A 25,341-nucleotide genomic window follows, 5' to 3' on the forward strand; every position below is an offset into this window, starting at 1 on the left:
CCATCCGAAGACTTAACTAGCCCTATTTAAATGGTTAGTTGAAGGAATCCTTAATACACATATTAAACATAATTCTTAAATATGTTGTGAAGACCTTAAGTACATCCCAGTGTGTGGACATGTACACTAATGTATGGGACTTCATTAACATTTCAAACCATGGAACATGAGACTGTAATACTTTCTAAGCTTCTGGTCAAGATGGCCCATGCAGTATGGGAAGAAGCTTCTGGAACCTGATTTATATTTCTTTTTTATATCACCCTTTTTATATTACTACTCCTATTGATGTGATATAGTACATAATAAGGATACTTAATGAATGGTATATTTTATGAAGAAATAAAAATAGTCATATTCTATCCAGTTCAGCAATTTTTTCCCTTTGTTAGGTACTTGTAAATATAAGTATTTATATATATCGGGGATGTAGGGCCATGGTAGATCACTTAGATAGCATGTGCAAGGTCCTGGATTATATTCCCGGAACATTAGGTAAAAATAAATAAATAAATAGATAAATAAATAAATAAATAAATAAATATTAGGTGCTATTAATTATTTTAAGCTGAAGCCAGAAAATAATAAATTCATGGCAGTCTCACTATTCCCAAGATGACAGAATCTAATTCACTAATTAGACTCAGTGTTCTATGTAAAACATGAAATATATTCTGAAAGTATGGATCTGTAGAGAAATACACATCAGTGCATTAGGTTTAAATAAAATCTCTTCAGACAACTGCTGCATAAAGAACTGGCTGAGTGTCAACTGGAGCCAACACCCTATTAAGCACAGAAATATCCTGTATTGAACACAGTTGCTACTCCATTCTTCTTCATTCATGTCTACCATTGACATCAGGAAATCACCTCTCAGAAAGGACCAAAAACCCACTGTGTACTGATTTCCAGTGGGCGCAGAGCCCAAACCTGCTGAATCTGGGGGTCATCTCGACTGCAGCCTCCTGCTGGTCCCTTGTTTACAAGATCACTTCACTAATCTTGCAGGCCAGAGCTGGACTTGGATCAGTTTTCCTAACCCCACAGACCAGCACCTCCAAATTTCTGTGTTGCTCAGCCTTAGTGGGACCCATCAGAATCATTTCCTATATCACAATGCCCATGCTATTTTCTTTCTCTGTTTATAAGCCAGAATGAAATACAGGCTATTTCCACTTGGCGCCATGAATCCACTTTGGAAATCTTTTCAAATTACATTTTCTGTGACAAGCATCTCAACTGTTCTGGCATTACAGTCCCCATAATCACTTTTCTATGATGACCTAGAATGACTGAGGTCATTCAAGAACAATTCCCATAGCATCATCCTCCCAGGGTCTCTCAAGATGACACTGCTGAACTCAGTCCTGAGCCTTCAAACACCTTCTGCCTTCTCCATTTCCTATGCTTTCTCTCGAGTCCCTCTTGAAGCTCTACAGTGTTCCTCCTGCCTAGACCACCTTTCCTCTCCCTCCATTCATCACATCCACTCATCCTCTCAAAGGAGTAGCAGTGGGAGTCCACCTTGACGTCTTCCTGACTACCTTCCATGAGCCTTATATTTCTGTTGTTCAGTTTCTATGCTTATTTCTTTCCCACACTTAGGCCCTGCTGTGTCGGTCCTTTTCATCTTTTCTGTACATCTATTTCTTAATGCATCCAGGCAGGGTGTGCATGTTTGTGTATATTACAGAAACCGCAGAGATATTTGTTAAGTAGTAAGGGAATCATGGTATAATTTTTTCTGTACTCAATACACAAAGGTTCTTTCCAATAAATTATATGCGACTCTATTTCCTAGTTCCTTTGCTCTCGGAAGGCGGCAGAATGACCTGCACAGTTGTCCCTTTCCGACTTATCAACAAAACAATTGTGTAGAGTTTTTGGTAAGTAGGGGCAGTGGGGGAGATAAGGAAGAGGACAAAGAATTATAAAGTAAAGCAAAAAAATGTCATTTATCATATTTCCCTTGGAGAGAACACTGTACTGACTTAGAAAGGATGCGTAAATAAATGACTTGGGGATTAGGATAAGAGTAGGTGAGTACAAGGCTCCAAAATGACACAGGAAGAATCAAAAGGTAATCTCTAAGGTCTTTGAAGGGTGAATTTAGTTGATTTTCGAGTCCTTGCCCCTGAGTATCAGCTTGGAGAGAAAAGCTAAGCCAGTGGGCAGGAGCTTCGTTCCTTGGCTTGGTGAAGGGCAGTGGTTATAACTGGAAGGGGAATCTAGGACACAGAGGATAGCTGTGCTGCGCTGAGAACGTCTGGTGGGGGCATAGAGTGTGGCACTGCTCTGCCTTGCTCATGAACACTTTGGGTTGTTCACCTATTTCTCTTTCTAGTGAGCCCAAAGAAGAGACCATCTCTGCACCCTGGAAAATATACAGGGCAAGAGGCTTTGTCAGTGGGCACCCAGGAGCTCTAGAGGCCAGTTGTGATGTGTCTAACTTTAGACTGCATAAGGAGCCTTGAACTGGGCAGGCATAGCTTTCTCACACCCATAGGTCCTATAAGCTGGCAGTTGAGGGAACTACTAAAATCCTATCTCAAGACACTTGAATAGAGAGGCCGGAGCTCAGCAAAAGGGGTCTTTTGGTCTCTAGACAGTGTACTCCAAGGTACTGTGCAAGCAAAAAGTAATCTAAATCTAATACCAGTGTTGACATGGGTAGGAAGTACACGGAGATTGGATAATGGAGATTCATGAAACAGAGTCCTAGCCAAACTTTACATCTTTTTGTCTCTCCTATTCTCCAGGAAAAGGCAAGAGACCCTTCTCTAAAGATGTACCATGAACAAGTACAGAAGGGTCTCAGAGCCTTGAGTTTGGTTTTGAGTCTATAGTAGAAGGAAAATGACTCAAGGGCTGTGTGATGAATTACCACCTATATTCTAGACAGCCATGAAGAGGTCCTAAAGCAAATGGAACTTTCTAGCTGGTCCAAACCCAACCTTCTAGAATAACCAGGAGTAACTATTTCATGATTTAATGTCAGCATTTTCAAAATAGAAGATAATACTGCTTATTTTAGTATACTTGCCTTATCTGCTCCATTGAAGGTAAATTTAACAGAATGTATGAAGCTCTGGGACTCAAAACCATGGTCATTTCCAATAAAGGCTCTTGTAGCATTTGAGAAGTGCAGATGACAAATTGGAGGGGTGTTGTGTGTGTGATTACTCTACTTTAAAACTATAGCAAAAGTCAAAGGTGACCGCCCAGGTATTATTTTCTTTAAACTAGATTTTGAGATGCAAAGTGAGGAATTAAGCTATTGGCCATCACTAGAGACTGAAAACTGAAAGGCAATGGATGGGCACAGATGTGGTCCTGACTTAAGCCTAATGACCTCACTAGTTCCAGGACTTAATTCTTTCAGGCCTCAACTCTTCGGCTGTAAAATGAACTGTTGAGGCACCCATGAAGAAGGAGAATAATGTGATGCTAGGAGCACAATGCTCTGGCCTCAGACCTGCTGCCCTCACACAGGCCTAAATGAGACGCCTTCATCAAACCCCTCTGCTCAAGGCTTGGGATCTACACAGGAGAGGCAGAAAATGGAATGAGGCAGAGGTGATGGACACCCACAAGGAGGACGTACGATAAGACTGATGTGCACGTGAATTCACAGACTGCAGAAGGCACAAGACCTGTACAGAGTCAAGTTAGCGGAGTTGCAGCACTGAGTGGGGGACATGAGCATGGGCTCCCACCCTGACCAAGAAGCTCTTGGCATTAGTACTTGCTGATAAAGAGAAAATGTTTTCCTCAACGGAGCGCTATGGGCACATCAGCTGTACTGCAGGGCAGGCCTCATGCCCAGAAACAGTTTTTATGTTACTAGTCTTTTTTAAAAAAATAGTTTGTTTTGAAAGAAAGGAAGGAAGGAAGGAAGGAAGGAAGGAAGGAAGGAAGGAAGGAAGGAAGGAAGGAAAGAAAGGAAGAAAGGAAGAAAGAAAGAAAGAGCAAACACAAAGTGGGGGTATGTAGCAAGCAGGGAGGGCTTAGGAAGAGTTGGGGAAGGGGGAAAATCAAGATCAAAAGGTATTATATGAAACAAGTTTTAATTAAAAAAAAAGAAATATCCACTTCTGAAGAAACATTTTCTCTGAAGAAAGATGAGGGTCTCCATGAGCAAAAACTGCAAAATATTTGAAACATTTAACAAATAATGTAGGAAGAGAAAAAAATCCTTAAAGCTGTAAAAGTAAGAAACACAGAAATTAACATGTTCTTAAAACAAACACTTAGTGAGAGTGAAGTTCAGAAAGGGTCTCTGGAGGATGTGGCCATGTCTCTCCTGTCCTAGAGAGTCAGTCTCATTTCTTTCCAGCCTTCTCTGCATATTTACTTTGTATGAACAAACATAGGGGTCCAAGGCAGGCAACACAACAGATTAGATGGTTTATAAAGAAACCTTCCAGGAAAGGGAAAACCATTGTTTTGTTTGTTTGCCTGTTTGTTTTGTTTTTATTTTGTTTTTGTTTATTTCCCTAGTTTTTCCTCGTTTGTTTATCTATACATTTATTTATTTTTAGTGTAAGAAAACAATTCTCAAAGAGGCAAAACAGTACTTAAGTAAACGGAATCATGGGGGGAATGTGACTTCTCAGGACTGATGTCATTTCCTTTGCTGCTATTTACACAGTAAAAGAGCACACACTGGACCTTGGCTCTGGATAGCCAGGGCATTGCAGAATAACATTTGTCTCAGCTCTGCTAATCCACACAGAGGGAGATAATCTATCACGTTACTAATAAACATAGGCCTAGATGCCAACATACCACTCTTTCTGAACATTTATATTCTCTCAAGTTGGGAGCAAGTACTTCTACAAGATGTATGTGTGTATGGTTTTTCTAATAGACTGGAATAGCTCTCATTTTTGTTTTGCCAAATAGAAAGAGAGAGATTTCTCTCACTATAAATGTAATTACCACAATCCCTAAACTGCACATTTCCTGGGCATTTCTTCAGGATTCCTGTCAGGCCTTCCCACCACCAAATCCTCAGGATTTGTTGGTGTTTTGACAAAATCTCCATTTTAAAAAGCACGCAAGACTTGAGCATGCACATATAACAGTAAATTCTGTAAGGAGGCAAGGATTTAGAGATGGCTATTATGTCTAAGACAATACTAAAGATGCTCTCAACTTCTAAAAAGTACAGGAATTATTGAGATTTCGAAGGCACATTAAAACAAGAAAGGGAATCAGTACCATTTACTGGATTTAGGTTCCATGAGGCATGTGGGACCTGGGCCTGCTTACCAGCTGTGTGGCCTTAGGCAAGTCAATCATGATTTCTTCCTTTATGTAATACGACAAATACCCTCATTTTGGAACATTCTCTATATTTGTAGAAATGTCTGGCAGAATGCTTGGGGCATAGAAAATTCTGGGATAGATGATAGCTTTCTTTTTTATTCATGGAGGGGCTATAAACTCAGTGGTATACAAAAAAAGCAGGTTAGGGGAGGCTGAGTGTGTAAATGACAACAGGGAACATGGAGTTAACCTTATTGAGAACATTTGGTCACTATGATGGATGATGCTCACAAGAAGGGTTAAGCACATCAGGTTGGAAGCTCAGAAGATGTGTGAAGATCTCATACTTCAGAAGTGGGATTCAAGCATCTTAAGCCACTTGACAAGAAGAGCCATACTGCCACTGATGGTCTACATAGCAGTGCTGGGCGACTCTCTAGAAGTCATGCTTTCTCTTGGCCATTGCTCTGTTTGCTGCTTCTCAACTCCTTCGAAGCCTCCAATCAGGAGACAGAAGAAAGTGAAGCAAGATTTTAAGGCAAAAGAAGAAGTTTGCTTTGGTGGTAATTTTGTAAACAAATAAATAAACGAAAAAAAATCAGCTGATTGGAAAGTTCTAGACTTTTTTTTTTTAAATGTGGGGCTGTGGTGTGCAAGCAGAAATAAGAGCTGGTCAAAAGGGCTGCACTGCATCTGTGTGAGAATGGACAGGGCCTGCGTACTGCTGAACAGTGATAGGATGCCCAAGATGTCAGTAAGCTTCTCAAAGGAGATGAGAAGAAGGGCTTCTAGCAGCAGAAGGCTGGAGACTACCCAGGTCCTGGGATCATATGAGAAAGATGGGCAGTGAGCCTAGACATGCATTTCTACATGAAAAAGCGTCCAGATGAAATGAAGCCAAGCTAACCTGTAGGTGCTGCAGATCGCCCAGCACCAAGGCACTTCTGTGTCCCTGCACGAGAAAGAGTAACTGATCAAGTGTGAGATACTGCGTCCTTCGGCTTAACACAAGAAGCCACATTCTTGCACACTCTCCTTGAATGACTAGGAGCAAAACAGCTGTACTGTGAGGAGTCTCAAAGGGACCTGGTGTGCACAAATGGAGCTTGAGGAACCTGGGGGTGCTATTCGCTCAAGATTCCAACTTGAAAATACAACAGCATAAAAGGGTTTTGTTTTGTTATCCCAGCCCTGTAGTTCTGGGCTTCATTCTGCTGAGTTGTCCCTATTAGCTGACCATTATTGGTTAGGTACCATCTGAGGCCTGGAGACTAAGGTCTGTCTAAAACCAACAAGGTTTAGACAGCTGAAATCTTTAGGAGACCAGAAATAGAAGGGATAATTAGATGTGGGGAAAAACTGACCATGATGTGACATGGCAGCAGGTGGAGAGTAGGGAGAATGGACAATTCAGCACAGCACTGTTCAGAGAGAAGTGAGATGCCATCTTAAAGGATGACCTTTATAGAGGAACAGAAACCCAGCAAACCATGATAAAACATATACCAGCATTGGCTCATTTCTTTGTACCACTGTATTGACATGTACATTAAAATACAAGGACTTTAAAATATCATTATTTCTATGACAAATAAGTATAATATCTTCTGTTAGCCTTAACCACAGATTTCACTGGCTGGTGTTTTGTATTATGCTGAAATGTAATTTTAAAATTAAATTTCACTCACTTTAATCCTAGCTAACTGAAAATGCAAGCATTGACTCAGGGTGGCTGATTTTCTCTATCAGTCACTGAAAAGCTTTGAAAGAGCTTTAGGGTGACAGCTGTAGTCTAGGGAGTGGCATTACTGAGGCAGCTGTAATTTTTTTTTTTTTTTTTTGTGGGGAGGGCAAGTAGGAATCTTACTGGTACATACTCCTGATCAGTGTGTGGCACTATACTCAGCCTGGCCCACCTTTAGCCTCCTGCCTCTCTGTGATATCTACCAGCAGAGATTGTCTTTATTTACCTGAGGATCCAGTCTCAGAAGGCTGCAAGTTTAGGACTCCTGGAAGGGCAACTCCAATGAAACAAAACTAACACATTGACTCAGGGTTCCTAGGCAGGTGCCTTTCATAATTAGTAAAGTAATGCATGTGGGATACACCAAGGAGAGGACAACTTCATTCATTCTCAGGAAGGAGCAGGAAAGCAAGCATCAACAAGAAAGTAAGGAATACACAAATCAACCATGTTCACACAGTGAGATGCTTCCCAAAGCAGGTCCTGTCAAAGCAGTCAGACCCAGAAGGCTCATGAAGCCCCTCCCACAGCTGGTGCTTCTTGCTACATGTATGTGAAGCCTTCACAAAGTGGTATGAAGAAGTTAAATGGGGTTGGGATTTAGCTCAGTGATAGAGCACTTGCCTAACAAGCGCAAGGCCCTGGGTTTGGTCCCCAGCTCCAAAAAAGAGAAAAAAAAAAGTTAAATGAACCCCAAAACCAAACATAGCTAGTTACTGAATCTCAGACCTTTCCCCACAAAAAGTGTGGTTTGAGCCTCCCAAATAAAGCAGGTAGAAAATAGTTCTTTTGCATTAATCAATTCTAGTTTAATGAAAAGCTCCATTCTCATTTTAAAAAGCAGTGCTGGAAACTTCCTTAAGACACACAGGAGTTTAGATGAGGGGCACCTGCACACTCTTAACCTTCAATGTACCCAGCAAGCTCTTTACTGCTTCACTATAGGATTTCAAAAGATATCAAATCCTACCCAACGAAGGGTGGGCTGAGACCGACTAGAGGCCAAAGGGAAGAGGAAGGCAAGGGGGAGGATACTAGGAGCCACACCATTCATGGCTCAAGCATCCGCATACCTAAGCTCATATGCTGCCCTCAGCAGCTGCATAGAATGTTTCTGTCTCACGTGATGGATAGGACACAGTGAGTCATTTTTACAATTGCCATCTTGTTAGACATTCAGGCTGGGACTTGTAGTGGATGGGCCTTGGTACTAATACATCTTTGAAGTCCCTAAGTGAAATAGCCAGTGACCAGGAGCAAGACATACTTTAAACAGAGCCCCACAGCAGAAGGATCAAGCCCTGAGAGCTTGTCATACACACACAGTGGCCTTAAGAACCACTGTGGAATAGAGGGGGAAATGAAAACCGACTTTGAAAAAGAATCAACAATGGTTGTTCTAAAGTGAAAACCTTAGTATGATACAATATCTATCCACACAAACACCAACTTTTCTTATAAAAGCCTAACACTAAAGAGAAATGTCTTTTTTCAAAATCAAATCAATAATCTTTGACTTCTTAAAGCTACTTGACTCACCAAAATAATCTAATCATAGCACAGTATCATCAGATATGATGCTATACTACGAAACATGGCATATGTATGACATATTCAAGTAACTTACCAAAGCTGGGAACTTTGGAAAACTTTTAAATAGTAACAAAACCTTCAATGTACAGTTTCATAAAGAAAAACTCAAAATAAACTTTCAAAAGTTTGAATGCTAGTTACATTGTTTTTCATTCATAGGCACCCACAGAATTATTAAGAGGCTTCCAATAGAGAACTCTCCAAAGACTTTTATAATATGTGTAAAATAGCTGAGGTTATGCTCAAATAGTGGTGACTGGTGGACTTATTTTCTGTACCTTTCCTTCATGTATCAAGATACTGCAAAGAAAACAACCAACACCCCAAGCCTCATAGAGACACAGTTGCACATGAAGAGTCGCTGAGGGGCTCCAAATGCAGAATCCCATGCATTCCCTAAGCCTGTCTATTTTTATTTAATTTTAGCAACAAGTACACATAGCACTTAGGAAGCATCAGACACAGAAGGAGGCTACAAATTATAAATGCAAGGTCATCGACTCATAGCAATCCAGCCCAATGGTTTTATTGTCCACATTATACAGATAATGGAGCCTGAGGCTACAAAATCCCAGATTACACAGGACAGCTAGGGTAATGCCTTTGCCTGCTTTATTTGGAGAGGGGCAGCAGAATCATAAGACTTTCTTTCTAGTACTAGGTCTTTTGCAGCAGTGTTCTCACCAGAGAGCAGGTGAAAACATCAGGTGACCTTTCTAATAGGGGAAGAGGAATCCTCCAAGCAGGCCACCATGAACAGTCCTGGTGTGCCTACTTCGAGTACTGGAGAAGGCAGAAATAGTGCCAGCTGTAAGCACTGGACTTGGTATGCAAGAGAAAAAAATTAAAGAGGGAAGGAAGGAAAAAGGATGGAAGGAAGGAAGAGAGGGAGGGAGGGAGGGAGGGAGGGAGGGAGGAAAGGAGGGAGGAAGGAAGAAGCAGACCTCTTGGGATTTGGAGTTGTAAAGTACAGATCCTGAGAAGCCCTGTGTGGTCCTCTGATTTGATTACTTTCTCTGGCAATAGCATCCTCAAAGCTTTGAACACATCTGAAAACTAACTGGGCTGCTGTCTCCTGATAACTTTATCTAAATTAACCCACTTACTTAAAAAGTAGTCTTCTTTATTAAAGTTTTATATGTGGAGTCAATAATCAGCTAAACTCCATTAATGTGTTCATCCGTAAAGTGTAGATATGGACCAACTAAAAGCAGTGTGTGTTTTCACTTTTGCAACTTCTAGACTTGTTGAATTGTAATTCTGGGCTAGGAAAGGCCACAAAAGAATCCAAAATATGGAACTAATATAATAGCCTGGAAGTAATTTTTATATTTGTGTATGACATTACACATGTTACCAAAAGAGAACACTATATAGTCTCACAAACATATACAATCTGGGAAGGTGGAAGAAATGAAGAGGATTTGAGCAGTTATTGGTTCAGGGATGGTGAAAAGCAATAGCACAAAGACATATTTTAGCACTTTAGAGCAACACTTCGAAAGCCAGTCAGGCACAATACTTTCTCACCTAAACCTCAGATCTATAAATCATGGCCCACATTTTTTGTAAAGAAAAACTCAGTATGTAGAAATAAGCACCCAAACACTTGACTTTCTGTGTGCCTGAAAGGAGGGACTTCCCAGAGCATAGGGGCTCGCCTGAGGTGGCGAGGTCCCTCTATCCCCTCTTTATTCCTCCCTCAAGAGTTCCAGGCTTGCAGGACTTGCACAGAGCTCTTCCATCAGATGTTCTCTGGACAGACAGGCTTCTCTGACATAGTGACCTTTGGAGACCATTGAGTGCTGTTTTCCCTCATTTTGACAAGGACCCAAAACTGAGTAGGTTATTAAGCAAACTGCAACAGAATCAAAGTCTATCAATCTCAGGGTTCAAATTCCCAGGTCAGGGTTGATCTGAACCAAACTGTTTGTGAGGCCACCCATATGCATCCACACACCAATTCTGCAGTAGACTTCATTACATTAATATCCTTGCCCATCCTTGAATAAAGAAATGTGCTTAATCGTTAATTCACTGAGGATGAGGGAATAGCAGCCAGCAACATTTAACTAAGTGTATGAGTCAATGGAAATAAATTAAAAAAAATAAGATGAAGTCATTATTTTGGAAAGCTCATCTCTTCCTTAAAAGTCATATAAATAAAATACCTGAAGCAGATTAAGAATGTATCTAATTAATATACACACACATACACACACAGACACAGACACACACACACACACACACACACACACACACACACACACACACACACACGCAATGAGTAAAGGTTGATTTTCTGGAGCTCAAATCAGGAAAGTGCTGGGACCTTGGCTGAGATGACACCCTCTGCCCCAGCAGCAGATGTCTTTCTGCCTCCTGACATGACCCCATCTTTGTAGGTGTCCTCTCCCACCATGTTCCATGGTCTAAAGTTTCACACATTAGATTAAAGGAGTAAATGTCTTACACAATAATATTCACAAGTAATTTCATATTCTTTTCCAAAAACACAGAGGAAGTGCCACACGGTGTTCAACTTCTGTTCTTCTAGAAGGAGGATGAAGGAACACTTACCTTAACTTCAAACTCGAAGTGTTCATCCTTGCCTTGACCACACAGGACATAGCGGGGAATACTAATCTTAATGGGGTCCTTCAGGTCGTCTGGATTTGCTCCCAAAGAGCGAGAATACATCCGCTATCAAAGGCACATTGGACAAGAAGAACAAAGAGAATGTAACATCACTGTGAGGCATCGAGTTCCCTGCTTGCACAGAAGAGACAAAACGTATCTCAAGTAGAGCTTATTCAGAAAAATGATGGCTTCCTTTAAAACAGACATGCTAAACCTCTCTCATAACAAAAGACCATTTCTGTAGGCATACCGGTCCAAAAACTTAGGACAAAAACACTCCTAAGTGTTGCTTGGCTTTGAAGTTTCTTCAAATTTATAAGATCAAGTGAAAAGGGGGATAGATTACACTTTCAAACTCCAAAATTGGTGGGTTTTTTTTTTTGCAAAGTTTTTATCAACTAAGCATATTTCTTCTTTTTCCATATCTGACTGCTGTTCATAGATCTGTAAAAACTGGGGATTTTGTTCAAATTCAATTCATCATTAACCTTTAGTTCATTTTATAATGAAGTTAAGTATAGTGTAGAAATCTGTGTAAACCACATTAAGACAAATCGTAACTATTTTCTTTAGGCCCCACTTGATTGATAATTGACTTGGCTGACAAGTATTTATATTCTGGGTGGCAGGAAGCCAGAGGGGTCAGAGGAAGATGCAGTATAAAAAATTAATTTTTAAAATGAGTTCTTGAATATAAATAGAAAGAAATCTCTGAACAATCATAATTTACATTAACCTCAGGGTTTAGAGAACATAAGACAGTATGTTTTTGAAGCAGTAGCAATAAAAAATAATGAATTAGAATCACATTCAGGGCTAACATTTGCTGAATACTTTACCATACACTGTCGGTGTGCTAACCAGTTTCTATACATTAATTCTATCAATCTTCATCATGTTCCCATGAGGAGTTAATCATTATGAACACTATTTATCAAAGGAGAAGCTGACTATGAGGCAACCTTGCTCTATAGGACAAGACGCTGATAACACAGGGTATAAACTTCACACTAGTACATTATTCTGGTATTAAATTTTAAAGTGAGCCCATCCTTCTAAAATGAATGAGGCTAATAAGTACTTCAGTTATGCACACATTAAGGTGTTGGAAATTACATAAATATGCAATAAAATACAATGTTCTGACCAAAAAGAAACCATTGGGTAATACATTCCAGTTCTCCCAGGGAGAAAGGGGGATCTGGAGTTCAGGCAGGTACTCATAGGTTTGTCCTTACCTGGCTGCCTGTGTGACAACTCAGATCATGGGTTGTCATGGAGATGGATGATTTCTGACTGTAGTTTCTAATCTAGCTGACAGAGTCAATGTCCAGCAGTATCTGAAGCTACTGAAGCCTTTTTACAGCATTGTGACTTTTCCCTAGTGGTTGGTCACCCAGGACAAGAACCATTGTTTGCCACATGGCATGTCTAATTAACTGTCATTAATGTAAAAAGCCAAACGGAAATGCTTAGATGTTTTTAAATATGAAATGTCCTAATCACATCAATTCACTGATAGTCCATGTCCAAATTACTTTAAATATAGATCTTCCCTGACATGTTACACAGTTAAAGATGAAAACGAGGGGAAAAAAGAATTTAGTTGGTCTGGTTATAAGAAAATGTTTACTGATAAACAGTTGTTCTCACCTATGTATGCCATATTTACCCAGGAGGTTCCTGCTTTGTTTCCCTTATCGTTTCTATGCCACATGTATGAGCATGGTTGTGCCTATGTGTAGGTTGTGAGCCTATGTGCAGGTTGAGAAATGCCTGTCCTGGTCACAACCTTGGCAGATAGGAGCTCTACTGTGGAATTCTAAGCAGTAACTCACAACTGCTAATACAGCCTGCAAGGGGTTTGGTGCCCCTTACTCTACTGCAACACTGAGCTTTCGTTTTTTCTAGTTCAAGTTTCAAAATGAGGTAGAGCTGCAACCTCTAGTCTGGTACACAGTCTATCCTATGACCACTTAACTTTCTAGTTCTAAGAATGATATGGTGAAATCAATTCCTCATACAAGAAGGGTAGCTTGAGGCTCAGGTCACACATTCTCTGAGAGAAACTAAAAGAATAATATACAACAAAACCATCTGCCTGATGCTTGACAATGTTCCTAGTGTCTGAGTAGAGTGGGGATGCATTATGTAGATCAGCTGGATCCTATATGACTCACATCATCCTAGGACACTTTGCTGGCTACTTATGTTAACTTGACATAAGCTAAGGTCTTCTGAGAAGGACGACTCTCAATCCAGAAAATGCTCCAGGCATATTTGGCCTGTGGGCCAACCACTGGTGAATTTTCTTGATTACTGATTGATGTGGGAGGGCCTAGCTCACTGTGGGCAATGCCACCACCGAGCTGATGGTCCTGGATGCTCTAAGAAAGCAGGTTCATGAGGCACAATGAGCAAGCCAGTAAGCAGCACTCCTCCATGGTCTCTGCCTCTAGGTTCTGACCTTATTTGAGTTCCTCCCCTGAATTTCTTAAATAACAAACTACAAGTTTTAAGATGAAAGAGAACTCTTTAGGTTATGGTGTTTTATCACAGCAACAGAAATATGGATCCCCTTTCCACACCTGCACCTTGATCGATGATTTCTGATACTCATACTAGAGTGACTGATGACAGAGTGAAGCACAACAAATATCTGGCTGGAAGGAAGACAACCCTCTCTTCATTCCTCAGCACACTGACGGTGACAAGTGCTGCCAGGGTATTGCTGACATCCTTGAGCGCAGTTTATTTGTACAGTTTCAATCTTCCTGATTTCACATGAAGCATTATTAATGAGCATACAGAAATAAATTGCAACAGAAATAAGGGTCTATGACCATACCATGTTGAATGTACATGGTCTTGTCAAAAATGGATAAGGCAGGGATCTGAAGATGTCTGAGAGAACACATACTATATAGAAAAAAATTAAAAAATGAACATATTTCTATCTAGTCCTTGCTGCAGGGTAGTTTTTTTTTCTAAAATTACTTTATGAAGTCAATTCCATGAGAAATATATGGTTTTTAGATACAGCTGTGAAAGGTACTTAACATTTTCCTAAAATATGTCTTGGACAGTAAGACACATTAATATTCATAAATGTATGCTTGATTTGTATGGGGCTGTATTTTGAATACCTAGTTTTGCCCTAGACATGGGAATGCTGCATTGCATAGTTTGTGAGTGCTTTTAAATATCATGGCACTGCTTACTTTGGATGGAGTCAGTCACTTTTTCTACAGTGGCCCAGACTCTTAGGCTCAACAGAGAAGCTAGAGACACATCAGCACAAGAGGTAGTGAGATACGAAGACCTTCTACTACAAAACAGCAAATCCAATGTGAATAGATATGTAAGATGCTACAAGAACCTTAAAATGTACTGTGGAATGGTCCCACTTAAAATAAAAAGTCAGAAGCAGCCATGTAATTAGTAACTTGTATTATATGTTGATAAGTAAGAGATGTTATCATTAAAAATTAAATAAAATATTTTTCTATTTAACAAAATATTACCCTATGTGTCTACATAATTTTTTTTAAATTTGTACCTGATCCACAGAGGCTAAGTAACAAGGAGGGATCAATGGGGAATGCATGGAAAGTGAGTAAAATAAATACTGTGGGTGCACTGGGGGATGGGAACAAGAGGAATCCGGTAGGGAAAGGATGGAAGGAAAGAGTACTGGGACAGACAACTGGAACTGGGAGGAGGCAATTCAGGGGCAAGGTAAAAAGCTAGTGCACTTGAAACTCTCAGGAACCTACTAGAACGACCCTGGCTAGGACTCCTAGCAAATGGGGAATACAGGGTCTGGTCCAGCCAACTCCTACAACCAGGCAAGACTTCCAGTGAAGGGTATGGACATCAACACAGCCACAAAACCACTGACCTACAATTTGTCCTGTCAGGACGATGAACTGGGGGAAAGGTGGCACAGAACTGGTGGAAGTCGCTAGCCACTGACTGGTCCAGCTTAAAACTCATGCCATAAGAGGGATCCCAGCCCTGACATTACCTGGACTAGAAACCAGAGGATGGATATCCCAGAAACCTAGGCCTAGGATAGAGCCACACATAACTGCCCCCCCCCAAGTCAATGAAATGATGCCCAATGATATTCTACTATACTCATAGATGGATGCCTATCCCAACTGTCATCAGAGAGTCTTCATCTAGCAACCAACGGAAAAAGATGCAGAGACACACAGTCAAACTCCACAGATGGAGTTCAGGGAATCCTACTGGAGAAGAGGGAAGGGGCTTATAGGAGCCAGAGTGGTTAGGGACACCATGTGATAACCCATAGAATAAATAAACCTGGATTCAAAGGGGCTCACAAAGACTTAACAGACAATCAAGGAGCCTGCATGGGTCTAACCTGGGCCACTTGTATATTTTTAGTTGTGTAGCTTGGTGTTTTTGTGGGACTCCTAACAGAGGGAATGTATTATGGGGGATGGGGAGGTTCTGTTTCTGATGTTTTTGCATGCTTTTGGGACTCCTTTCCTCCTATTTAGTTGCCTTGTCCAGCCTTAACATGAGGGGAGGTACCTATCTTATTGCAACTTGATATGCCATCTGTACTTGATATCCCCGGGAGATCTGCCCTTTTCTGAAGGGAAACTGAGGAGGAGTGGAGGAGTAGGGAATGAAGGAGGTGAATGCAGAAGGAGGGAGGGATGTAATATATGAGAGAATTAAAACAAGTGACTGGAACCCTGTAGTCATGTTCTCAGGGAAAAGACAGCATAATTCAGGCTCCATTTAAATTTCCTCTTCCTACACAGGCTGTCTCCTTTGAAAGTAGCATCCTGAGGTAGTAGAGGAAGTGGCATTAGTATCCACCCAGCTCACTGCAGGCTATGCAAGGGCACGGGATGGCCTAATTCCACAGAGAGTCATCAACATTCTCCTAATTACCAATTATGTAGCAGATGGTTAAATTCAGTTCACGCTTGACCAAGACAAGGTCAGCCCTAAGAACTGTCATCTAATCTCCTGGAGACCATAACTAAGCTTTGCTTAAAAAATACAGGCACATCAGGGTTTTTGGTTATCCGCCTCCCCCCACCCTTTTAAATCAGATTAAGCCCTGTTCTAATTTAAATCAGAATTACCAATTCTCCTGTCTCCTTTCCCAGCATTTCACATAATTCTAATTCTTCCTTTTCTAAAATTTCACATGTCAGGGTGAGCTCTGGCTAGAGCTATTACACAACAGTCACCATGTTATGCCCAAGCAATTTGAAAAGGGGAAGCCCTGGAAGAGACCAATCTGTTACACTGTTGAACAGGAGGAAGGCTGTAAGAAAATGGGAATAAAGAGTGTAAGCAGGTAGACAGTAAAAGCATGACAAATGGCCAACACAGGTTTAGATTCACTGTAGAAGCCTCCTTATGCCAGGAAGGGACCTTGTCTTAATACCATACTGTCTATAAAGGCTTAGGAGACATGTTCCTTCAGATTTTGCTAAACTGTGTGACCTGCATGCTCCAGTAATCAGTCATTGGTTCAAATGGTCAAATGTGAAATGAAGAACAATGATAGATTCTCCTTTCCAGGAGCACCATTTCAAAGGATAAAAAAACATGGACAACAACTCCACATTTTGAAAATCACGTTATACGGGGTACCTGGAATTGTTGTTACTTTTGTGAACTACTTGGGTAATAGAGAGTTTTAACCAAACAAGGGCCCAAGTAATGATAGACAATAGAAATTGGTTCCTTTTAATCAACTAGAGCATTCAGTTACTTTCTTACAACAGAGCTTTTGAAAATGACAAAGGTGTTATGGGGACCCAATGGAGGAGTTAGAGAAAGGACTGAAGGAGTTGAAGGGGTTTGCAACCCATAGGAAGATCAACAATACCAATCAACCAGGCCCCCCAGAGCTCCCAGGAACTAAACCACCAACCAAAGAGTACACATGGAGTGATCGATGGCTCCAACCACTTATGTAGGCATTGTCTGGCATCAATAGGAGGAGAAGCCCTTGGTCCTGTGAAGGCTTGTTTCCCCAGTGTAGGGGAATACCAGGGTGTTAAGGTGGGAGGGGAGCATCTTCAAAGAAGGAGGAGGAGAAGGAATGGGAAGGGGAGAGGGGGATAACATTTGAAATGTAAATCAATAACATATCCAATAAAAAACATATGCCTTTAAAAAAAAAAAGAAAGAAAATGACAAAGGTGCATCCTGAGCAGATTGGATCATGGTGGTTTAGAAGCTGTTGTGTAAGAGTGGAAGGCCTGAAAACTGTTGGATGGAAATTTGTAGTTAAAAGGCAACTATCCACTCCAAGGCTGTGATACAAGGCAACTTGCAGAATACACTTGCTTTATTCCATTGCAGATAGTGCTTTGTTGAGGCCAACTAAAGATGGAGAATATCTCAGGGAGTGGTAAGCAGGCGATGATACCACAGAGGCTGAAATGGCTGTTCTTGGGTGATTCTGCCACCTCCATGATGATCACTACTCCTGTAGTACAGACCTCAAACTGGAGCATGTATGGCTCATGAGCCTAGCTCAGATGGACCACTAGACTTCAGTGAAGCCACTTCTAAAAATCCTTGTTTTTCCTCTACCACTGAAACACTAAGAGTTGTTTGATACCTGGCAACAGTGGATAGATAAGACATTTTATACAACACAAATTTTGAAGAATGAAGAAGCTTAAACTACATATACTGTAGACTGAATAAGTACATTAATAAAATGACCTCACTAGGAACTAGGCAATATAGTAAAACAGCCTGGTCATCAGCGAAAGAAGGTTCAGATCTATTTATCATGTATGGCATCTGCACAAAACAGTGAGAGAGACATTTACTGTAATTATTCTGCTGAAAAGCTCAAGTGTGCCCTTCCAAAAAGGAAAGATGAATATTTTCTAAGAGCTCAGAGTTTAGAGGCAAACTATTTTAAGATGTTTTTCAACAAAGTCTAAATAAATTCATTCTGCCAAATACAAGTCTCAAACAGGCAGTTGTGAGCAAGATGAGTTTTAATCAAATTCAGATGAAATTGCCCCTTCAAGTCCTCACAGAGATATTGTCCAGAATATGTCCACGAGTTCCACAACGCAAGTGTGTATGCCTCTATTCCTGCAACTCAAAACACCACAGCACCAAATATGCACAAAGCTCACTCAGAACCTCCTTAGATGAGCTTGGCTGCACACGCTGTACCGTCTCATACCTGGTCTAATAGGAGAACTTGTCAGAGGCTGGGGACTCCTGAGGAAGGATGCCATGGTAGACACTAGAGCAAGTCTACTCCACAGGCTTCTGGAGTGATTACAACAATCTCTGTTCTTATCGTATGGAGCACTCTCACTCACTCAACCACTCTCACTCCCATGAGCTGTAGATTATTGCAAGGTTAAAAAGTATGCATAGATGAGAGATATGACAAGTAGGGTCACAAGGCAGAGTTACTAGAGGTAAGTCCAAGATCAGAACAGACTGTGTTACTATTGAGGCTTTTTGAACTACAACCACACTCAAAACGTGACAACAGATAATGTAATTCTATATATGTAATGCTTATATTTATGCATGTTCCACATAGGGAGAAACAAAACAAACAAACACAAACCCTTTACTGGCTAGTTTTGGATTTCAACTTGATACAAGCTGGAGTCATCAGAAAGAAAGAAGCCTCAGTTGAGGAAATATCTCCATGAAATTCAGCTATAAGGTATTTTCTCAATTAGTGATCAATGGCGGCAGTCACCACCCATTGTGGATAGTGTCATCCCTGGACTGGTAGTCCTGCGTTCTCTTAAGAAATCAGGCTGAACAAGCCAAGTGAAGCAAGCCAGTAAGCAGCACCTCTATATGGCCTCTGCATCAGCTCCTACATCCAGGTTCAAGACCTACTTAAGTTTCTATCCTGACTTCCTCCAATGATGGACAATCATCTGGAAGTACAAGCTGAATAAACCCTTTCCTCCCCAACTCACTTTTTCGTCATGGTATTTTCATAGCAGTAACAGAAACCCTAACTACGACAAACTCTAGAGGCCAATATCTGTAGCATGGTAGAATTATGGAAGTCTGTCTGTTTGAGGTAGACAGTCTGTTAAAATGATAGATAACTTTTGCATTAATGCCTGTTCTTGACTATTACAACCCTCTGTTAGTGTCTTTTATTCTCAGTTCTTTAGGACTTAATTTGTTTGTGTATTTTTTTTTGTTTGTTTAATCAAACATATGACAAAAGAGTCATGGCACTATATAAGAAAAAGTAATACAAATTAGATTAGCTGAAAAGTGAAAAATAGGAGAAAAAGTATGGATGAGCTTTTAGAAAACTACAATGGGATTTTCAGGACTTTTTTTTCCCAGGATAGACCTGTAGCTAAAGCCGGGGTCAAGTGGGTGTAGTAATTTTCACAATGTTCTCTATACAGTTAAAAGTCTTTGGATGGATGGCAATGAAGTATGTGTCTATCAGGGGGGAGACATTTTGGAAGTAACAAAAGCGCACTCCATCTCCAAATGGGAATTCCCTTGAAAACAATAAGCCTGCCACTGGTCCACAGAAGACAGGATCGCTAGGCCATAGCACATCCTCCGATTCTATGTTTTTCTATTCATTTTCCCAGAATCTAAACAGAGGAAACAGATGAAAATGTGGAGACACGTCAGTAGCTTCTCCGCTCTGCTGGCAAGTCTGACAAAAAGCAGATGGCAGGTTTCTGGGCAGGCTAGGTTTGACTTCATCTCCACCATCAGCTAGTGACAGAAATAAAGAGCCCACACTTGTACTGAACATTAGCCAAAAAATGTGACCAGAACAGAAAGGCCTTTCCAAGCCAAAGCTGAAACGAGTAGTTTAATGAAATCAGAGACTCAGAAACTGCAGCGTGTGCTGAGCCTGTGCCCAGCTGAGAGAGGAAGGTGAGTAAACGGGGAAAAGAGGCATTCCCCTGCTTCTGAGACTCTGGCATTTAGTGCACATGCATCCAAGAAAAAGGGGAACAATGGCTGAGTAACTGCACGGTACAAATGAACTCAAAACACGTTTCCTGATTGCTCACAGGATTGGCACACAGAAGTAAATGAAGAATGAACCAAGCCTGGATAGTTGCAAACTCACCTGAGGCCAGCAATATACCTGGCTGAGCAGACCTGAGTCACAGCTAGTCAAGGGGCAGGAAAGATGGAGACACAGTAGAGTGTTGAATGTCATCCAAGGCAACCATATATTTCACAAGACAGCAGAAATAAGCCATAAAAACATTACAACAAGACGAACAGCACTTTCAGGATAAAACCACAAAAGTTCCGAGAAAAGAGAAGACTGTGGTAAGTTACATGTGGGGGGGTATGGTCTGAGGAAGCTAAAGGAAGCAGTGCTGGACTCTACCACACAGCTGTGCTACCCATGGGCAGCATGGAGGGTGTCGACGAAGGTCACTGCCAGACTGGGCACCTTTCCAGACAGCACAAATTAGTCCACTGGATGCCAGCAGGCATCACCAGATTCCAAGCCACCACACCATAAACAGACAACTAAGCCAAGCCGTCAAAATGCTTTAATCATTGCACCGGTAATTGGGTAGATCCAAATTTACAATCTGAGTTTCAAGACAAGGGAGCAGGTGGCAATAAAGATATTTTTCCAGTTCTCTGCTATCAGCTATTTTCACTTTGCTTTATTCAAAATATTTACACTTTCAATTTCAGAGTCCTGCTTTTTTCCCATTCAATTAAGTACACTGAGATATTCATATTTTCATAATGTTCATTTTACTGAAGGTCTAAGAGAAAGTACCCCATATCTCTCTAGAAGTCTCTTCCCTAGAGTCTTGTTAAGTATGAGATTAGCCAAAGAGCCTCATCCTGAGAGTTGAAAGTGAGTTTCCAGATGTCAAGTGTCTGATTTTGTCCATCCTCAAGACACAATGGGGTGACCATCTGGCTGCTTGAGGCAACTTGACTCTGCTCAGATAGACCACTTCCTCTGTTCAAGGGAAGCCCATGCTTCCTTAGGAAAACCAGCTCTACTTTTGACACGTTGTCCTTCTCTGGAACTATGACACATCTGAATTCACTCAGAGCTTGGCAGGTGATCACATCAAATCGCCCATGTGGAGGAAGTGTGATTAGAGAGCCAGTGCGTGGGTAAAACACATGATCCTCCCTCAAGAGTGCCACGTGTGTGTTTAGAAGGATGAATGATCGACAGAGGGCACAACCAGCCTCACTCTCCAATCTGACTGTGGTATAGAGCAGTAACTGAACTTCTGCCAGAGAAGGGACACTGGCCTCCATATTTCCATGAAGAAAGTAGACCATGTCTACCAAGGTAGTCTGGAAATTGGAAGACAACTGAACTCCATTTGCCAAAGCTAAAACAGGGATTTCTGCTTTCAAATCAAGAGAAAGCTGAACCAGATCCTGATGGAGCAAAGGGTGATTTGTGTAGGCAGCAGCTTCAGATCCAGACATTAACACACCCAGGAGGTCCTGGCAGAGCTGCTGAGTGAGGTTCTTGTTGTAAGTGAGCACAGTAAGCAAGAGGTCCTCTGTGGAGCCCAGGAATCGAATGCTCTGCCCACCAAAGCCGACCTGAATCTCCTGCAGTGCAGCGAGGGGGAGAACATGAAAGATATTCATGGAGCTTTGGCAGCTATCTACCGGCACCAGAGCATACAGAGTTGAAGGCAGCAGCAGCAAACATGCAGCCTGGGGGTCAGGCTGGAAGCAGTTAGCAACTGCAAGCCAGTAAATGCCTTTGACAGCCTTCACCATGCCAACAAGCTCTGGCAAAGAACATGTCATATGCTCAAGGACATCTGTGAGAGGGTCCTCTTGAAGCCTCAACATTTGTTCTGGGAAAGGTATCAGGGTCTGCTTAAATGCAATGATCTTCCCAGCATCTTCATAGTCAAGACGGACAACTGAATTTGGCCAAGAATTTGGTGAACCTGTAGATGTGAAGGCCAAGTTCCTGTGAGGTGCTGTGCCCTTGGCTGATCTTGGGCTTCCTCCATCTTCACTGCTGAAGCTGCCAATCTGAGTTTCAGGAGGAGGAGGAGGGCTTGATGGCACCATGAGTGAGCTCAAGGGCAGCTGCTGGGGTAAGTGCTCCAGTAATGGCAGGCCTCTGATGAAGGTTGTCACAGGGGAGGCCAGCCCACCAGGGTCACACATACTCCCAACATGCTTGGCATGGCTCATTACTTTCACCCCAGCCTGTATCAGGTGGCCACTGGTGTCTTTATACAGGTCTGAGAATTTGTGGTAAACATATCCCAATCGCTTCTTTGCTTCTGTCCTGATATTGACTAGGGGAGCTAGAACACTAGTGTTTTTAACAGCGGAGTCTTTCTCACTTTGTTGCTCACAGCTCAATGTGGAAGCTGATACGCTCTGGGGAGAGCTGCCAGTGGGATGCTCCCTTTGAGAAACGCTTTCAGAGAGAACAAAGAGCAGCTCCCTGCTCTGCATAGCTTGCTGGCTTCCTCTGTCTACTGGCGCTTGCTGGGACATGTGTTGCGACAATGTCCAGCTGGACTCGGTTCCCCAGCTTTGTTTCTCTTCATGAGTCATCAACCCACTGCTGTTTTCTGACTCGATTTGAGAACTCTGTGCATCTCTAGAGTTCCTTTCGTTAAGGGAACTGATTTCAAGAAGATGAACACAATTTGGTTCAAGGTGGCCAGAACTCTCAGGGTAACAAAATTTGTCATCAATACTCTTCAGCACTGCATGTCCCGAGGACAGAACTATTCTCTCTTGGGAGGCCAAGGAGAAGTCTGTGGAGAGTGAAGTGTTCTGTGACACGGGATGGCTCCACTGGCTGCTCGGATACACCTCACTCTCTTCTCCAAGGACACTGGGAGAGTCAACGGCATCTTTGGGCAGAAGTGGGATACCACACCGTGAAGACCAAGGCTGCCCTTTCTGTTTAGAATGTCAAAAGAGGTTGAAATTGGGGTGTGCTATGTCTTTCTGGAATTCTTTTGCACATGGCAAGTCTCATAGCCATTGGTTTCATTGGAGTAGGTTAAGTGAGAGGTGAGATAGAAGGCCTAAGTCATTTGTGTTGATTGACATATGATTTAAGAACAGAGAGTTGATTCATATATAGAACATCAATTTCCATGTTATACAGTCTAACAAATCACTGGGTGTTTTGATAGTGACACACTGTGTAGGATTAATCCACAGTATCCATTTCTTGGTCTATGATTGCATTTTCTCTGAAGTACATCCCCAAACTTTTGACTCAGTGTTCAAGAGGCTAGAGGTAGCTGTTCAACTCCTATGGGCAAACATGCCCATCCAGGTCACAATGCTCTTTTATTTATTTTTTTCATTTATTCCATGTGAATCTTTAATTATGTTCTCCCTAATTAGAAGACCACTGCTGATACCTACAAACCTTCACTAAGGAAGGCATGCTGAATGCCTATAATTTGTCAGGTGTCATGGAAACAAACAAACAAAAGAATACAAGACAGCTTCTTTCTCTGACAGAGGTACCTAACAGAAAAAAGATGTCCAGAGGAGGCTACTGCTATTACTGGCTGACTAGCAGGAGAAGTGGGTATGGTCCAAGTGAGTCACGAAACTATGAACATCCAGTCTCCTTTTGCACCCTGTTCAGTAATGGATAATAGATATTGATGGCAAGGTTTCTATCACCTAGCAATAAAAAAAAGTGCTTGGGCTATATGAGAATGACATTCCTCTTGGTGGAAGAAAACACAAGTGATTTCTGAACAATTGTACGTTGTAATAGAATCTGTCCACCAGAGACAAGACAGCTGATTGATCAAGGGGCTCCTTTGTACCACTGCCAACTCAGACATAAAATGAACAGGTTTTTTTAACACTGAGAAGTTCTCAGTTTCATTTCCAACCCCCTGCTCCTGATTATATAACTCTTCCTTTTCAATGCAGACCAAGAGAAAGGATACTGTTGCTAATGAGAAACCTGGCAAAGCTACAGGCCATTCAAAGAAAGCCAATGCAGTTTCAGGCCTGCAGGATCCCCTTTAATTTTATGTCTATATAATAGTTTGCCTTCTCTATTAGCCATTAATCTCACTGGGACTTCTAAATTCTAATTATGCAACTAAACATTAGGAAAATTTAATCACACAAGCATGCCATAATTTAAGCAACCCTATCAATCTGAGAAATCATTACCTACCTCATACTTTAGCTTACGTTGAGTGGCGCCATTGTGAAGTTCCTCATTACTCTGAAGAGAAAAGAAAAGCCTTCTGTATTAAATTATACCATGCTCATACAAGGGAGAGAAGTTTGATTCCATTACAAGTATTTATGGTAACAAAATGGTAAAGAAACATACTTGTCATTCAAAAATGATAACCAGGGGTTGGGGATTTGGCTCAGTGGTAGAGCGCTTGCCTAGCAACCGCAAGGCCCTGGGTTCGGTCCTCAGCTCCAAAAAAAAAGAAAAAAAAAAGAAGGCAAAAATGATAACCTTTCCACATGATTTATATTCCCAAGGTAAACATGTCCTTACTGATTTATCTGCAGGACAGAGAATCAAACCAGTAACTTTTGGTGTTAAGTTTAAACAGCAAATTATAATTAAGGTTTCCTCAGAACATTTTTTAGCCTGCAAGTTATGAAATTCAGTAAGACAGTGACAAAAAAATAAAAAATAAGCTACACATATAGGTCTTATATTATTGTTTCTGAGAGTACATCACAGAAGTCAGAATCATGAACCAGAGAAACCCTCATGGCCATATTTATTCAGCGCTACTCATAATAGGGAAGTTAGGAAATTGGAGAGGTACCATCACTGTAAGAAAGGATTAAGAAAGTGTGATACTATAGTTATGTATGTATGTATATATGTATGTATGTATGTATGTATGTATCTATCTATCTATCTATCTATCTATCTATCTATCTATCTATCTATCTATCTATCTATCTATCTATCTGCACAATGGAATTTCAGTAAGCCATGAAGAAAAGCAAACTGTGTCACTTACAGGGAGAAGAATGGAATCGATCATCATATCACACAAAACAATACAGATTCAAAAAGAGAGGTATTGAATCTTTTCCTTCAAATGAGC

General features: G+C 41.3%; 1 protein-coding gene across 19 annotated transcripts in view; it reads right to left on the reverse strand.

The window, feature by feature from the left end:
* The window catches only part of Kif16b (kinesin family member 16B), a 291,124-nt gene that overhangs the window by 65,255 nt on the left and 200,528 nt on the right, over positions 1-25,341 (reverse strand). For 12 of the 19 annotated variants that reach the window (XM_087652214.1, XM_087652212.1, XM_087652210.1 and 9 more), the window contains 2 exon segments: positions 24,435-24,485; positions 11,192-11,314 (listed from right to left, as the gene is read on the reverse strand). In XM_087652214.1, coding sequence (XP_087508340.1) covers positions 11,192-11,314; positions 24,435-24,485 — 174 coding nt within the window. 19 annotated transcript variants of the gene reach the window in all.

Source organism: Rattus norvegicus, chromosome 3 (assembly GCF_021556685.1).
Source record: "Rattus norvegicus strain SHRSP/BbbUtx chromosome 3, alternate assembly SHRSP_T2T, whole genome shotgun sequence".
Classification (NCBI taxonomy): domain Eukaryota; kingdom Metazoa; phylum Chordata; class Mammalia; order Rodentia; family Muridae; genus Rattus; species Rattus norvegicus.